The 17450-nt window shown below is 37.6% G+C and overlaps 1 protein-coding gene across 2 annotated transcripts in view; it reads right to left on the bottom strand.

Moving 5' to 3' along the window:
• Nucleotides 1-17450, bottom strand: part of LOC133212424 (protein BANP-like) — a 110830-nt gene that overhangs the window by 71670 nt on the left and 21710 nt on the right. For both annotated transcript variants that reach the window (XM_061353814.1, XM_061353815.1), the window contains exon 4: nucleotides 8181-8348. In XM_061353814.1, coding sequence (XP_061209798.1) covers nucleotides 8181-8348 — 168 coding nt within the window. The remainder of the gene's footprint in view (nucleotides 1-8180; nucleotides 8349-17450) is intronic.

Raw genomic sequence — 17450 nt, 5'->3', positions numbered from 1 at the left:
CAATTCTGCACCAGTACTAGTTTTCTTCCTTTTGTTTTGTTGCAGTTTTTTTTACTTAAGACATCTTGGAGAATGGGACTGTCAGAAAGGGCATTTAGAATAATGTATTGTTTGAAGAAACACTTTACATACAGCATTCTTATAAATGATTTTAACATTTTTCTTTTACTACACCACAAAAATACACTGAATGAAATCTCTGAAGCATTAAGTGGTTTACAATTTTTCTAAATTATTTATTGCTCTATGACTTCTATGCTATAAGATAACATAAAACACATTAATATCCAACATGTAGTTAGATTCAATACCACAGGGCTTTCAATCTCTCCAAGTACCGGAAACTATAATGAAAATATTTAAGAAACAGTGTCACTTACTTCCATTGTAGATCATTTCCTTACAATATTTTATGTATTGCTTAAATAAGCACCAGATAGGCCTTGTCCTGCTCAGAGATAACTGATGGTTGATATACTTCTATTTTTTTTTTAATTATTGGGTTTTTTTAAGCCACCACAGGAGGAAGTCATGAGTTATAAAATTTTAATACATCTACTTAATACTTTAAGATTTATACTGAAAAGAGAATGTTAGTTTTGCAAGAATGAGCCTTGTTCACTCATACAAATATTTTAATAGAAATGTTCTTTAAAAAAATCATCCATTCTTTGGGGTTTTTTTTTATCCTGTCTCCAAATGTTTGTGTAAGAAGATAATTTTGGAGTTTTATGTCTAAACATGGGGACTGGAAACTAACTCAAAACCACCAAGCTGGTATTTACTTACTTGTTGAAAGTTTAGTCGCTTCACAGTTCCACTAGACAGCTCTAATGGATGTTAATCTGCAAACACATAACTACAACCAGAACACTTTTTCAGTAATTGAGCAAAACATTAACGAGTACATGGGTTTGCTCTCTTTGGGGCATCCATCTGTAATTCTTTACATTTGACTAGGAGGAAACTGAAGAACACTTATAATTTCTTAAACATAGTCCTGCTGCTTATAGTGCTACTCCAGTATTTCCTGCACTGTTGTCAACAGAAGTTTGCTGTACAGAATTCCAGATGGGATTAACAAATCACAGTTGCCAGAAAAGTCACGTACCTAGCAGGAAAAACTGCACCATCAACCAAATAATAGTGTGATTTTTTTCCAATTCTGATACTAAATCATGCTTTCCACTGGCAGTGGCTTTGCCATGGTCACTGAAAGGAACAGATACTCCAAAAATATCATTTATCTAAGCTTTGTTGTCTTTCATTTTTCCTCTCATTTCCATTACTTCAGTCCTAATAATATTTTATGCAATTAATTTTCTGTATTTTTTAATATTACTGTTTTATGGATACTAAATAGCCAAGTAAACCCTCTGTTACTGATCTACCACTACTCTATTTGTTGTGATTTTGTCTTTCCATCATGCTGCCCAGTCCCCCAGTGCATAATTCAGCAGCCGAGCTGAGTAACAGTAATGCGGGTCAAACCAGCATCCAAGTACATAGTCCTTCATTTCAATGCGTGTGTACACACACACGTACACACGTACAAGTAAACTTCATACACTCAAACACAGAGCATAAATGTAAATACGCACAAAGAGCAAAACTGGACCTGGGACACAAGCAAGTAAAAATGTGTTTCCCTTACAGAACTTTCTACCAGTACTCTTCCTGTAGCTTACACTTGCCATTACAAAAACTGCAGTGCTGTACTTCTGAGAAAACATGAAGATTCATTTACAATGAGTATTTCTTTTCTAAGTTATGCAATAAAACAGTATCAAAGAAATAAGAGCTGCAGCAGATATATACTTACATATATATTATATGTACATATTGGAATACATTTTTAACTATAAAGGCCAAAATCCTCTATTTGTAACCCATCTTTTGCTTCAGAGATGCCAGAAATTATTATACTTAGCAGAGGTAGGAACAGCAGAAGCAGACTGAATGCAGTCATAATGTACATCTCACATGGCCACTTATAAATAGATTTCAGTTTGGCTTCACTGCAATAACCACAGTTGGATTTTCTTTTTTTTTTTGTTGGATTTTGGTGGGTTTTTTTTTTCTTCTTAGGAAGAAAGAAGAGAGAGGATTCAACAGTGCCTAAAAATAAAGCATCTTTTATAAGTATTGTTTTTCCTCTCTAAATCTCTGACCAGACAAAAGTAATTATTTATCCGTTTTTAAACATTCCCCATTAAAAACAAACACAAACATGAATAGCACACGGCTTGAATGAGGATGTGTCAACAGTTATAAATCACTATCATGTAAACTATCTAGCCTCACATTTGCAACTTTGATATATTTGAGAACCCTTGGCACCAAGAAGCTACACAGCTGAACTCCTGCTTTGAAATTTCCCACTGCACTGGTTACAAAGGGGTACTCAGACATGAACGAACAGCTTATGCAGTGCTACTACTGAGTATGTTTTTCATGGTGTTCCCAAAGCAACCTCTGCTACATGGAATAGCCTGGGAGCTACGCATGGAACGGAAGATGCTGCAGTGACTCTTCCACAGGTGATTAAGCTGTGATATAGGGGTGAAAAAAACCTGACTGAAACATTCCTTCCTTGCAAATTGAAATTGGACGTATTACATTTTTCCTACTTGTTTACTGCGCCTGCTTACGAGCTGTAAAGTAAATTTAGCCTACTTGCTTGTATGCCTTCTCAGATGAAATGTTCAATGGTTGGCAAAATGACCCCTGCTGAAGCAGTTACTTCTGTTACATCTCTCAATGCTGATGTTTCACAGACACTGCTGAGCAAGATGAATTTATCAGACAAATATCATTTGCAACCGTTTCAAGAAAGTGTGTGTTTCATTCTAAACTAAGATCAGTTTTAAAATTCCTCACTTCAAAAGCAAAACCTTCTGTGTTTTCTGATTCTTTCCTATTCTACTTCATAGTTATCAGCAGAGCATCTGGCTTCACATTTTGGAAGGAAATGTAGGAGGTATAAATTCCAGAGCAGAGGGATTCAGGTTTATTCTCTTTATGTGTTGTTATTCACACCCATTTTCCTGGTGTATAGGCCTCCCAGCCTCACACTTCTGCTTCTTGCAGATGTGTTTTCCTAGTAAGGAAAGGTTAATAGCCCGAGGTACTCGAACAAAAATCAGAGAAAACACCATCACTGAACAATTAATAGAAATAAAACTGTATGCTGTAAACCATTACCTCTACCTCACTCAGCCAGTGCTAAATGCCTCCAATTCTGCAGAACAGCTTTGAAGATTTGGCTGCACATCCATTTTTGTATGTGACATCTCAGCAAAGGCTGAGCACTTCTACACACAAATCCCAAAGTCATAGAACTAATTAAAAATTCCAACATGGAAAACTGTGATAACAGCTTTAACTATCTGAAGAGAAATTAAAAGAAAGGGAGAAGGCACTCTTCAATTAATCCTCCTCCCAAAAACTTCATTTCCTAGTGCCTTCCCTCCATAGACTGCTAACATTTATAAAACGAGTATCTCGCTAAGTTATCATGGCAGCCATGTGTACAACTCATCAGAAAAAAGAGAAAAACACACATTAAGGACCAAAGTGTTGGCACTGAGAAGAGCAGAGCAAACCACTGCAATTAATACCTCAATTCCAACAAAAGGCAACAGCTTCAAACAGAAAAACCAAATAAAATAACAAAACCCAAGTTCTGCCTAAATGTAACAGTCTGCTACTACAACTTTATGCAACCCATAAATCTTGTGGCTACTGTAAAGCTTCACAGTCAATGAAGTATAGAACAATCTCAATTAATATTGTTGGGGGCAAAGGACTGAGAAGAGGTATTCATTCATAGTCTCCTACTGGCTTCCTTAGACATGTTTTTGTCTGCAGACCCACTCCTCTTGAGCTCTTAACACTTGAACACTATCACAGAATTACAAGGCCAAAAGCTTGTAAGACTACGTAAGGACTATAGCTTCAACCTCCTACTTTTCTACATCATCTGTGTAGCTAATTTTTCCATGTGATAAAAAGAGTAGAGAAGAAATCTGTTATCACTTTCAGCAGCACAACTCAAATCAAAGCCACGTGCTACATAAACTTTTATGCACAACAAGCAGAAAAAGCCTTTGGCATGCCCAACAAGTACATAAGAATGAAGCTCAAGAATAGCAATCCTCTTTAAATGTAAATAGCGCAGACTTATTTATTGTGCATACAATAACTCAGAAGTCACAAAACTGCAGAACAGCTGATCCTTTGCAACACTTGACGGAAAGTACCAATAAACCTTCTGCTGTATTATTATGTATTATTATGCTATGACATACAGAAAGTTACCCTGCTATTATCAGCCCCTAGAGGTAACTGATGAAAAATATTATTTCAAGCCAACCAAATGTGACATTTTTGGATCTGAGCCTTTTTTTTTTCTGTTGCACTTCTTGGTCATAATTTTGATATTAAGTAGTACAATCACAAGTTCGTAAGTGGAAAAACCTTACCAAACTCTGGAAAAACTTCAAATAGAGAACGTGGTGTTCATTCATTCCCGCTTAGGACATTGAAATCAGATTTAAACCTCTTAATGATGCTTTCAGAATAGCTCAGCTGCATAGCAGACTCTGTGATACTGTGCGTCTACTTAAGGCATCTGTTGTTGATGGCAACACTGCATCTTAAGAAGTGCTCTCTGAAGACTATAGGAATATCTTCCAGGGTAAACCTTAAAACTTCCCTAGGAAATGACCATAATTTAGCTAAGAACAATGGGTTTAAGTACTTCTGCAGATAGCTTATCATATTTAACCCAGTAAAAGAAGGGAGAGCATGTGCAAATCTTCCCAAGTGGCATCATCTGAAATGCTCACAAGAGATGAAATAAAAGCACTTTCTTACTGAACTTCTGCAATACCACTGGTGTATCTAAACTACCAGAGAACATGACACCCTCACCTTAAGGTGCCCAGCAACCTAGATTGGCTAGTCACAGAACATCCTTCACTACATTTCCTGATCCAACTAAATCACTACAGCTTCTTTGAATAGAAGCCAGTCTTCCACTGAGTGAGTAGAGCCAAAGCTTTTCAGAGCAGCTCAGCAGACATTGTGCAAGATACTACACGGCATATCCCAGCATCCTTCACAGAGCAGACACAACACCATGGCCATTCACAATCTTCTAACATACTTTTTTCTTTATTATATCTTCTGCATGAAGCACCTACTACACTCCACCCAACAGATAAACTACACAAATACCTGCAATCCGTGTATTGACATGGAGTAACATACTACTCAGTGAAACCAAACAGGTATTCTTCTGCAGAAAGCAGCAACCACAGTATGGTGGAGACCTGACATAAAGCACCTAGAAGCTGATCTTAATAACTATAACTAACAATAATAGGAAAGACAGTTTCTCAAGTAGCTGTATTTCAGACTGTTAAAGGCTCACCTTAAATTGCCCCCGAAACAAATGCTACCATAAAAACTGTCTGGGTTCATATGTAACACTTTAAAAAGCCATATTTGACAGCTATGTTGTCATAACTGTGAAATACAGACCTCCTTTGCTTCAGAGCTGTGAAATATTACTTCTCTTTCTTGCTAGCTGGCAGCAGGAATTCTGCTATATCCACTGTACAGTGTATATAATAAGGAACAGATGCCTTTAAATTATGATGCTGTAATTCCACTGAGGGGTTCCAGGGATGTGAAGCCACAAAGGCAAAGTCTGAGCAGCTCACAAAGTTACCTGAAAAGAGCAGTGGAATTACAGCCCTGACATGCAAAAATTACCTTTTAAACATCTGGGAATCTACTTTTATTTTTACCTTGCATCTTCTCTTTCTTTTCCTTATTCACTTATTTAGCCTCTCAACCCAATTTCCTGTTTTTCCTCACACCCCTCTTCTCTCCTCAGGTGAAATACCATTCCCACCTGATTTGGGAATGCAAATTAGTTTTGCAAAGGAACACCTGAGTCTGGAAAAGCGGTCTGTTTTTCTCAGAGTTTTTTCACCATGGGTATGAATGCAGTGGTGAATTCATCTAACATCTTTATGGCCTCCCAGAAAATGATGCCAATGACATTCTAAGTAAGAGCAGTATTTTAAAGAAAATTAACAAAAGACTCTGGATCCATGGGAACATTTTCACATACCGTTACCAGAGGCAGCTGTTAATGTTATTGCCGGTACTCTGCTCTTGGCTGCACAGCCCATACAGTCCTGCCAATGACGTGCCAAGATGTCTCAGCTGAACTTCATCATCTTCTGGACCAAAGACATCTTTATAAGGACATGCAGCCACTTCTTTGCTATTAGGGGACACACAGGAGGCCTAAAAACTCCTGGGAAAATCCTGGATGTTGATGTACCACAGGCAGCCAGCTCAACTCCGGCTGAACGAGTGAGCCTGGGCACACAATCCAAAACACCAAAGTGGCTCTTGCAGAACCAGCCCATGAGTGTCCATACCTGCTACTCCCACCTGCCCAGACTGCACACTACTGAAACCCCAGAAGTTAATTCAGGTGTTCCTATACCCATGGAACAATTTGCTCACAAATCAGGTTAGTGGAACTGGGTGGGGGAAACTCTGAGTTTTCAGTTTAACAAAAAAAAAAAAAAACCCACCAAAACTTCGTATCTCATGGCCTTCTGTAAACAAGAATCCATTGAGCCTGAGTAATGTTTTACATCTCTACACAGGTCTCCCCAAATCTCCAAACCAGGAGATTAAAGATTAATACTTTTTAATAATAGATCTTAACAACACTCAAGGAGTACAGACTAATGAGCGCAGGCCCATAATATTCACTTACTACTGCATTTTTATTCTAAAATACTGATTGCTTAGAGACTGAAAATAAAAATCCCATTAACGTATATGGCTTATGGTTATCATTATGTTGATTAGTTGTTTTAATTTGAGAATTTTGGATACGATTCCCAGTTCCAGCACATAAAATTTTCCATTGAAAGCAGATTTTGGCATTCTTTGTATGAGATACAGTGGTTAGTGTTAACATGCAACCAAAAATTTTATGCAGGCAAATAAACTAACTTCCTTTTCTTTGGGCTCACTTCCAAAACACTGTTTTTAATATATGACGTACAAGTGGCCCATAACACTGCTTTATATTAAAAGCATGAGCCAGAAACGTCCTATGAGAACACTTCTTAGGCCAGTATTTTTCATTTGTTATTATTATTCATGTCTACATACCTATATGGAAATATAAAATCACCTACAACATATTTAAACTCTTCAGAGGAAAACACTTCAGGAACAAAATTTAGCACGTCCAACTAAATGGTGCGAACACACCAAGAAAGATTTATTCACTTAACTCCTCTTGAATATCAGCTGCAGAAACATTTTGACCCTCTACTGAAAAAAATCACCATGGTAAAAAAAAACAACAACCCATACCATAGCATAAAGCTGCACGTACTTCAGTTAACACATGGAGATGGACGTTCTTAAGCATCTCAATGAAGGCAGGCATTCAGATAATGTACAAACCCACAAAGCCAATCTCCACTCCTATGGAGCTTTGGAGAATGTCCTACACTCCTTTCTGGAAAATCCATAGTTTACTACTGATCTAGAGATAGACTTCCTTTTCCTTCTCCTTGTGAACACACACATTTACACATCTCACTTCCCTTCTAGGATCTTTAATGCACTGCAACCAAGAGTGTGACTGCAATTTGTAGGTGAAAAAGGATTAGAAGCTCATCCCACCAGGGATCTACTTTGGTCCAAGCAGCACAAAGGCTGGTGGAAGCCAGTCACCCCAGGAGGTGCTTGCAGAGGCCCACGATGATTTAACTATGAATGGATAGCTTCACTTAGTTCATAGATACACTCCTTGAGAAACACTGTAGGTATACTCATGCTGTAACAGAGAGGCCTCTTGACCAATGATAAATTCCAAAACAAAAACGCAAGAATATACAATCAGCTCCGAAACTTCAATTGTGAGAAACATGGGTTTCTCTATTTACCTCTGTTATGCAAAAATATCCACATTTCTAGGTACTACACACACCTGTTGTAAATATAATTAAGATCAAGGTAATTTTCAGGTATACTGAAAAGCAAATGGCATGATTGCTATAAGTTTCAGTTCCTGTTGGGGTTGGTTTGGTTACTGTGGGTTAAGGAGAGGGTTGTCTGGGTTTTTTTACCTGAACCACTGTAAGATGATGATGAAGGTGTTCGCCTTGAAAAGCTTTTCACAGCAAGACTCTGACCCCGCTGTTTCCGCCTCCACGCTGTTCGGCATTTGGAATCTATGCTTTGCTTAATTCTGTACCAGTCAGATTCTGTGATCCCAAATTTGTAAAATAGATGACCTGCAATTAGAGAAAAACATAAAGGGCTGAAAATTAGTATAAATCTGGGTGGTTTTTTTCCAGAAAATGCATAGATGGCACACACTGTCACACCTCATGCTTGACAATGCCTAAAGGAATACAATGACATTATGAAAAAAGTCAAAGCCATAGTGATGTGGTTTCAAGAACTATTCACAAAATTAAATAACCATAGTTATGTATTTTTAAATATCAGAATATTAGAAATTTCCTAATCTACACTTCTATCCATGGAAACTGCACTATCACATTGAAGCTGTGCAACACTAACCAATGGAAGGATCCACTACTTCAAAGCCAAATCTAGAAAGATTTCTTTCTCACTGGTAGTGCCCCACAGTATGTATACATCTGGTAAGTAGGAAGCCATATAAACCTCCCTATAAAAAAAAAAAAGGTCAAACCCTCCTTTAAAGCTCAGTTCAAAATTCATCGGAATCCAATGAAAAATGCAATACAAAATTAGAATCCTCTGAAAATGTTACCACTACTATTAAGTCATTTAAAGAGCCACATTACACACTTTCCAGTCTTCGGTGCTAAGTTGCCAAGCTGTTAAACAAATACAACGCCCGCTCATGAGTTGAGCTGAGTATTTTGAAACCAAGCTCATACAGACTGAGTCCTGCTGCCAACTCAAACCAGGTTCATTATCATGTGCACCCAAAAAGGAAGCCCAAGAAAAAGAAGGAGGAAAAAGACTATTTCAGGTATGACAAGAAATACTTGTTTCAACATCTGGACAAAAGGCTTTAAAACTGGGAAGGAAGCGTTGTGCATTGTCAGCTGTTTCAAGGTTTCTCCTCATATTGCTACATACTTTTACTATTTCATTGTAAGCTTCCAAGTGGTTTAGATTTTGCATAAAGCATCAACAGTTGAGAGCATTTGCCTGTATGTTAAATCTATAATCCACGTGGCTGCAAAAAAAGAAAAAAAACCCCACACTTGAAAAAGCAAACCCAAAGGTTCAGACCCCAGGAATTAAAACCAGAACTATGTGAACATTTATAACATTCCCTAAAACTTCAGTACTTACAAACTTTCCCAATTTAGATGTGCAATACTGCAGTTAAACATTCCAAAGCTGTAATAAATGCTTTTACTCAACATGACTACGCTTGAAAGATCTCTTTAAGATTCGTATATTCCTCTTGGTATCAAGACAAATGATTTGAAGCCTAGAGCCGCAAAATCCCACGTTCACACAAACAAAGAGCTTTGTACTTCCTCTGTATTACAAATGAGCCCGGAGTCCTCAGAAACTGCAATTTGCAGGTTACTGATCTACCACAGTCAAGCACAGTACTTTCTCTCTTCTGTCATCGTAATTTTTTAAACACATGTACTTTCTGACACTCCAGATAATTTTTTCTATAATCTGTTCAAAAAGCAGTTTGAAATCAAGTAGAGAACATACAGGAGGAAAACACTGGTATCCAAAACCTAATTCAAAAACACTTTAAAGGCCCCAAGATCTCTCACTGGCAAGCAACAGCAAGCATGTTACTTAAGAGACTGCTTTACAACCCCTATATTATGTGTCCAAAAAGGCAGTGGGAGTAGTAAAGGAGGAAAATCTGCTGAAATTATCTGCTGCTGTGCAAGTTCCCTTTCCACAGGTGTCAGCAAAAGGAAAGCACATTCTGTATTGTGAATACCGAGACCACACTTCTCAGTGTAATCTATTTCTAATACGTGCTACACAGAGAAATACATTTATAAATGTCTGTAGAAGTGTCCAATAAAAATAGTTGTGCTTTAACTCTTTATACGATTTCAGCTGTCAGTGCGTACAAAAGCTCTTCTGTAGTCCTACATAAAACAGTCACATGCTCTGTGGTGACTTTGAAAAAGCGTCCGTATTTCATTCATAAATACGTTCTAATGACTTTCACATTGTAGGCTGCTCTGTTTGGAGATGTGAAGGAATCAACTGTAGGTGAGAGAAAACTCTCAGAAAGCCAGCCTAGCTAGGTATTTGAATTATTACTTAATTCAAAGAGGAAACGAAATACGAATTAGCTGGGAAAAGACACCTCAGGTGCAGTGACCTGTGCACGCAAGGAGACCCAAGCCGCATAGGGCAAGTGCTTGAGAAAGATGATGAATGCCAGAATTGTGACGTTAAACATCCCAGAAACTGCTCTCTTGAGGGAAGACAGGAAAAGACCTTCTACTTACTGATCACAAAAGCTATCATTTAATCAATGTGATAAGGAATGGCCATGAAATACTGGATAGAGACACCACTACCTTCATGGACAGAACACGACTACAGAGAAGAGCATGGGAAAATCAATAATGAGCTAAACAGGGTAGAGTCAGACAAGACGACTTTAGGCTAGAGAGACCAAACACATCAGGCACAGATCTGCATGGCCAGGTGTGCTTATTTCTTTTCCCTTATTTATGAAATTCTTAATTCACTGATATGGTGGTCGAAGGTGTAAAGCTGGCCTAGATGAAAGGCTTGATGTTTGCATAGATTTTTACCATAACTGCCCACTCAGTCACAGTAACTGCATGTGAAAATTAGGCATGAAAAATTAGCCTTTAAGTACAAAGGTATCTGATACAAAGGTTAAATGGATTTCAGATGTACAAATCTATCCAGTTGGTATTGCAATCTAAAACATTATTCTTGAAACAGGTCTTTAGAAACCACATTTCATAACAGTACACCAATGACTGAAGAAAAACCTAATGCTAACGACAGCACAGTATTTTTTAAGCAGATAAAAAGTTCACCATAACATCAGAAACAGGATTTACCTGTAGTAGAATACATCCCCAAAAACATGTGCAAACAATATTTGAAAACTGGAGCGTGCTGACTTTCTGTTCTCTATCCATAACTGATCACACGCAGGAGAGCAGTCAGCTGTCTCATTCCGAGTATGTCAAACACCAAGCAAAGTCAGAAAGGCAGCAATAAAGCAAGATTCTGCAAATGAGGCATTTTAACATGGGGAAGTCCATATTAGAAAAGACAGAAATTCTTCTGTGAGAAGGGATTTGACTTTTTTCGGAACATTTGCTAGTCAAAAGCAGCATGAAGCGCCGTAATTTGTAAGCAGCACAGTATCTATAAGGCACATAACCCTGATAAAACACATAAAAAATACATTTGGCAATATAATTCAGCACTTTGGCAAAAAGACAACAGTACTTTGGAAGACAGAGACACTCATACAAGAAAAGTGAAGTAAAGGATTTAGATCATCTAAGGATGCCTGACCGTGTTTTTAGCGGTCTTTTTATTTAGGACAATGGATGGTTGCAGTAACATTCAATACAAAGGATGTGCTTGTTTTTAAACACTGAGGGTCCAAAGTTTGCTTGCTTTGGAAACCTCACTTCCTAAACAAAGCTTTATGAAAACATACCAGAAACTTAAAAATAGTTCAGTTAGTTAATAAATTGCAAGTGCTTGAGTACTTTCTATAGACCAGATACATACTAGCACCAGCTTGGGAGACAAAAGGTCTGCACAAAGAATTCCCAAAGACACAGGCTATTCTGAAACACGGGGAGGGAAAATCGCTTTGGTTCACAAGCCAGAACCAACGTTCAAATCCCATCAAGCAAAAAGCTTAGGAGGAAGGCGTATGTGCATCAGGAAAACTGAAAGAAGTCAGCTTTAAAAGCTTTAAAAGCTGACAGGTGCATCACACTAAGTTTTCCCTTCTGCATCCTATAGTAGAAACACAGCACATTCTTGTGCTTGTTACGTCCTATAAAACTGTAACAGGACTGACGCACCATGTTTTAGAACGCATCTTGTGTACCGCAAAATAAATCTTTCTATGGTTCAATACAAAATAAAGCTCGGAAATGCAGTGAAGACAATCTGGTGCAAACACAAAGATCATCACAGCAACGATGCCTGAATTCCATACTTCCAAACTTTTGGAACATCTACTGTATAAAATAAAGGGAAAAAGGGTTGGGTTTGTTTAACAAACAGGGCTAATTAGGAATAAAAAAAAAAAACGTTCCTGAGAAAGTAATCCACACTTTCTAAAAGGTCAGAAGTCAGTCAGCAGACAAAGCAATCCACATAAAACATTAAATTGCAAAGAAATTTAATTAAGAACAAATTTAAGAGGAAGAGAAGACATTTGTGAGATCAAAACCAGACACAAAATATTCCAGCCTGATACTGCATTCAAAATCAGTCTCCTAAAAACCAAAGTATGTCAATAGCTTGCTAGGGTTGTGCTGCTTCCCAGCATTCTTCATGAACACCAGATTTCCTTAGAAAATTTAAAGGTAAATCATTATGTTCGCAGACTTGGCAAAGTTCCTTTGCTGCCCTTTATGCTGAGATGGCACCGACTTTGCTTCTGTTGTTGTTATATTTTGGAATGTTAGGGAAAGTGTTACCGACAGAAAAATCTGATTACCACATGCATAAAATACATATTTACATTAAACATGTAATCCAAACAGATTTGGTTAACGGCTCCTTCCATTTCCAAATTCAACACAATTTTTTAAATATACATAAAAAGGAAAAGGATGTCCTACTCCAAATTCAAGTGATTATGCTGATGAACAGAATCTTTAATTGACAAGAGTATGATAGATAATACTAAAAACAAGGGCTTCAGTTTGTGCCTGCACAGAATCATGAAGAGGGGCGATTATTTGGGGGTTTGGCTAACAAAACACATTTTTTCACATAAGGGTCATACATTTGGAGTTCTTTTTATTAAACGAATAGCATATGACAACAAAATCTGCTGTACTAAACATTGGAACAGCGGAGGAAAAAATTAAGCACCTCTGAAGTTACATCTTGCGCCTTCAGGCTTCGATTCTTCAAACATAATTATGCTCATGCATTGAGCATATTGAAACAATTTTTAACAGTAATTGTTTACTCATTTGACAGCTGGGGAGGGGGATGAGCTCCACAGCTGGGAGGCAGTTTCCCCCTCCACAACTCCAAAGTGTTTCAGGGTTGGACAAAAGGATGCAGGAAGGGAAGGGCAACATTGTCCTCAGACAAGGAAAACTTGCCCCTTATAGCTGGTGGTTTGGCAGAACCTTGGCAGTTTCTTGAACATCACATGCCTATAAACATCAATCATGTCACCAGATAACTACTTTCCATAACACTGCTCTCATCCACAGGCTAAACAGCATCCAAACAGAGATGGGGGGGAGATGTTAAAAACTCAGAGGGAGGGAGGAGGGAAACAAAATTCAGCTACCAAGCAATTACTCTGTTTTCCATTTTATTTCTACAATTCCTTTGTTTAACTAGTACATTCATACCTTTCAAACAGCTATAAATTTATAGACTACTGGGGACTGGAGTGTGCACATGCTGTAGTACAAACGCAGTCAGAGGGTACTGATGAACAGCCTCAAATACAACTGAAATCCTATTCTACTATACATACCTAAAGAAGGGTTTCCTAAACCTGTGTTGGAAACCAGAATATTTTAAACAGCCAAATAAAAAAATCAAACACTATAAAATGTTCACAAAGTCTGATGATTTTTTTTTTTAAGGAAATTCTCAATTGTCAGATTTTACAGAAAAGAAATGCCCTGTTTCTATAGGCAAAGAACTGACGGTCAAAGAGGGTTTCTGCAAATAAGATTCCATAGAAAACAGATTATTTTATTATACTCTTCAACTAAGTTATAATAATACAGAAACCTCAAAATTCCATGTTAATCAAATCCCTTTCTACTTGGATAGTAAGAATTCAACTGTATACTAGAGATCATGAGGAGTCTTACTTATGTAACTTTATGACAAAATGGAACTGCTAATTTTAGAACTGCTTTACAACAAATTGTTGTATACCTACACTATGAAAATTAAATCTGTCATTAGAAGAGAGTAAAGAAATTCAGAAATATCATTAAGAACACAACTGAAAAAGCTAAATGTGTTTGAGGAAACCCTCCATATGTGAAAAGCATCCACAAAGCCTGTAGTCCCAAGTGTGAGCCTGCGATTAGATGATTTAAGGAATAAAGAATAACTTTAGGGACATTAAAAAATGCTTTACCCAGGAGTGGATTGTTCATATTGCATAATTTCCCTGGCTCCAGATGACATCATGATGTGGGTGGTTTATTAATACTTGTCAGCACCTTAAGGACCCAAACTCTAAACACTGTATTTTTATACCTTTTACAAGGTAACTGGAATAGAAGAGAGACTGCAGACAAATTTCTGCAGACTGAAGTGACAGCAGCCTATAGCATCCCATTCCCAAACCCCACAATCCCAGTAACACCAGTCTTAGAATTACCACCGAGACACCAACTGTCCCAAATCATGACTACTGTGTATTACCCAACATCGGGGTAGATTAAGGCAACATCCTATCACTCACGCACGCTATAGAATAAGAATCTTCTTTCTAATATGTCTTACACTTTTCAGGCAATCTGTTGACAACAATACTATACAAATAGAACACCAAACCAGGCAAGAAAGCGCTCCTCAATAATGTCAAATCACTCTATTGTGTTGAGGAAACAGTTCAGAAATGATCTTGCTTTAAATATCTACCAGGCAGCATAGAAAGTCTTCGTACATAGAGGCTCGTGTCTCAACAGATTAAAGTGAAAGTGAATTATTCAGTGCTTCAGTTGTTGCAACTTCCTCTGTCGAGCTGAAGCTGAGTATCCAAGGATCTGATGGATGCAAACAGATGGCTGGAACCACGTTTATTTTTCACATTTGTCTCAAGCATACCAGATCAAAGGTCTGCTCCAAGAGAACATTCACCTTTCACAAGGGATTGCTACAAAAGTCTTTCTGCTTCGGGTAAAATACATGGGGGCTCCAAGATCCAGAGCACTTTTTGTTTGTTGGGGGTCTTTAAAAAGAGTTAGGAGAAAACGGTACAACCCCAAAGACATGAGGTTTCTCTTTCTCTGTTCTTGCTCTCTGTAAAACACAGATAGAATGCCTTACATTTGAAGAGATTTAAAGCATTTTGAAACCGAATGCTATATAACTAAGCACTTTCTGGATGGTTATATGAACATCTGGCTGAGAATTCATTCTGGCAAAGTACTGTTCCTCAAAACAAATAACAATCACCTTTGAATTATCAGACTATTTAACATTTAATTTTATTAAATGCTTTCTGTCCAAATATTTCATTTTTATTAACATTTATTTAGAATATTTGCCTGAATATTTCATTTTTAACAAATCACAGAACCAGAGGTAACATAAAATTAAAAATTAGTTCAAATGTTCTTGCTCTACAAATTAAAAGGACCCATGCAGGTCTACAGGACCCTACCAGAACTTTTAAAACCAAAATAAAATCAATCAGTATCTAGAATCCCCTAATTCCACCACTGCATCCTCTTCTAAAGCAGAAAAGCTCCTATACTCAGACACACCTTACCACCTTGCTGCAAAAAATAACCAGTCTCTTTTTATCTATTTCACCAAGAGCAGAACCTGGTTTGACAAGAGACAGCCAAAACCATGCAAATAATGCCATCTAGTGGAACCTCAACTTTACCATTCTGGCAAAAATCAACAGCATTTTGATCGGTGCATGTGTATGTTTGTTTGCTCAATACCCTGCTCTCCTGCAGCACACACAAAGTGCTACAAAAGGTTAGCAGGACTGCAGAACCAGAGATGTGCTGTAAAATGGAAGCAACTGAATCACTAGAAAAATAGAGTATTTTTCATGTTCCTGGTTATATACTGCAACTGAAGCTCCACACGGTGTGTTATACCAGTCCCTGTAGGGGTCCTTTGATCATATTTCTCTGATGGTGACAGAATATCAACACCTGCATAAATGTAACTGTTTAATAACTAGAGCCTAATTATCAAAAACATTGTCTAAATTATTAAATTAATCAAATCAACTCCATGAGAAAGTAATTCTAGACCAAATCAGGGGTTTTATAATCCAGAATAGAAAAGTTTTCATGTCATCTACTACAGGCTTCCTACAGTTCACAGGTTACATGAGATGTACTCCACCACAATGATGCTGCACAAATGACATATATTTGATTCTATTTTTCCCCCATTTTTAAAAGAAAACACATTGCTTACTCTAAAAAAAAAAAAAAAAAAACAAAAAAAAAAAACAAAACCTTGCATAAATCCAAAGATTTATAAAAACAAGATACCCTGGAAAAAAAGAAGATCTACGTTTCATTTCCTCCCCAAATGTATTTATTCCTGCAACATTTGGGTCTCCATATGAAAGCAAAATTGCATACTTCATATAGCTATAGCTGTACTGCTAAGAATTGCAGCGACAGCATTCCACAGAGACTGCACAAGCATTTTCAGCTGAAATGGCTTTTCATGAAGATTAGGACCTAAAGACTCCCAACACGTTTTTGACTTACCCAGCCACTAACAATCTCTTTTCAAATTAAATACCTAATGGGCACGTAGTAACTATTACCTTGTTTTTGCATAATAAAAATGCACTTAGAGTATATCATGTTCTTAGGTTTTCAGTTAAATTTACCTTCCAGTTTTACACATTCAAATGTCAGAGTGCTCATTTATGATCACGGTCAGCAAAGCAAAGATCTTGCTATTCCTTTTACTCACTGGGAGAAACAATTCCATAAGTTTTATCTGTTTTGGAATGGAACATACCTAAGTATATGATGTGTTTATTGCCAAAGGATCAACTTACTGTTTGAAATCAAAGTCTGATACTCAAAACAAATGGAATCACCTAAATGGAAGCAATAACACTTGATCAAAATAAGCATTTCTGATTTTAAGGAGCCACAGCCAATAACCACACATCAGGTCATTTTTGATAGCCACAGCCTTACAGCGAAGTTGATTAAACAGCTGTTTGTCTTTTACAGAGCAGCACAACGCGATCTGACAGAACCAGCGGCAGGGCTGATGGAAAAAGGAGGGTTGTTGCTTTAACCACCCCCTTCCCAAGACATCCCGTTACATAAGCCCTCGCCGCAGAGCCTCGGGAGCCCATCTGGATGGCAAACGCCACCACACGTGCCGCCAAGAAAAACTCGCTTATGAATCAACAACGAAGATTTCTCCCCTTCCGAAGGAGCTTGTGGGTTTGGAAAGGA

This window comes from Neopsephotus bourkii, unplaced genomic scaffold, assembly GCF_033783945.1.
Source record: "Neopsephotus bourkii isolate Nb327-2 ecotype Australia unplaced genomic scaffold, CSIRO-AGI_Nbou_v1 NB_695, whole genome shotgun sequence".
NCBI classification, from domain to species: Eukaryota; Metazoa; Chordata; class Aves; order Psittaciformes; family Psittacidae; genus Neopsephotus; species Neopsephotus bourkii.
This window is presented reverse-complemented; position numbering and strand designations above follow the sequence as displayed.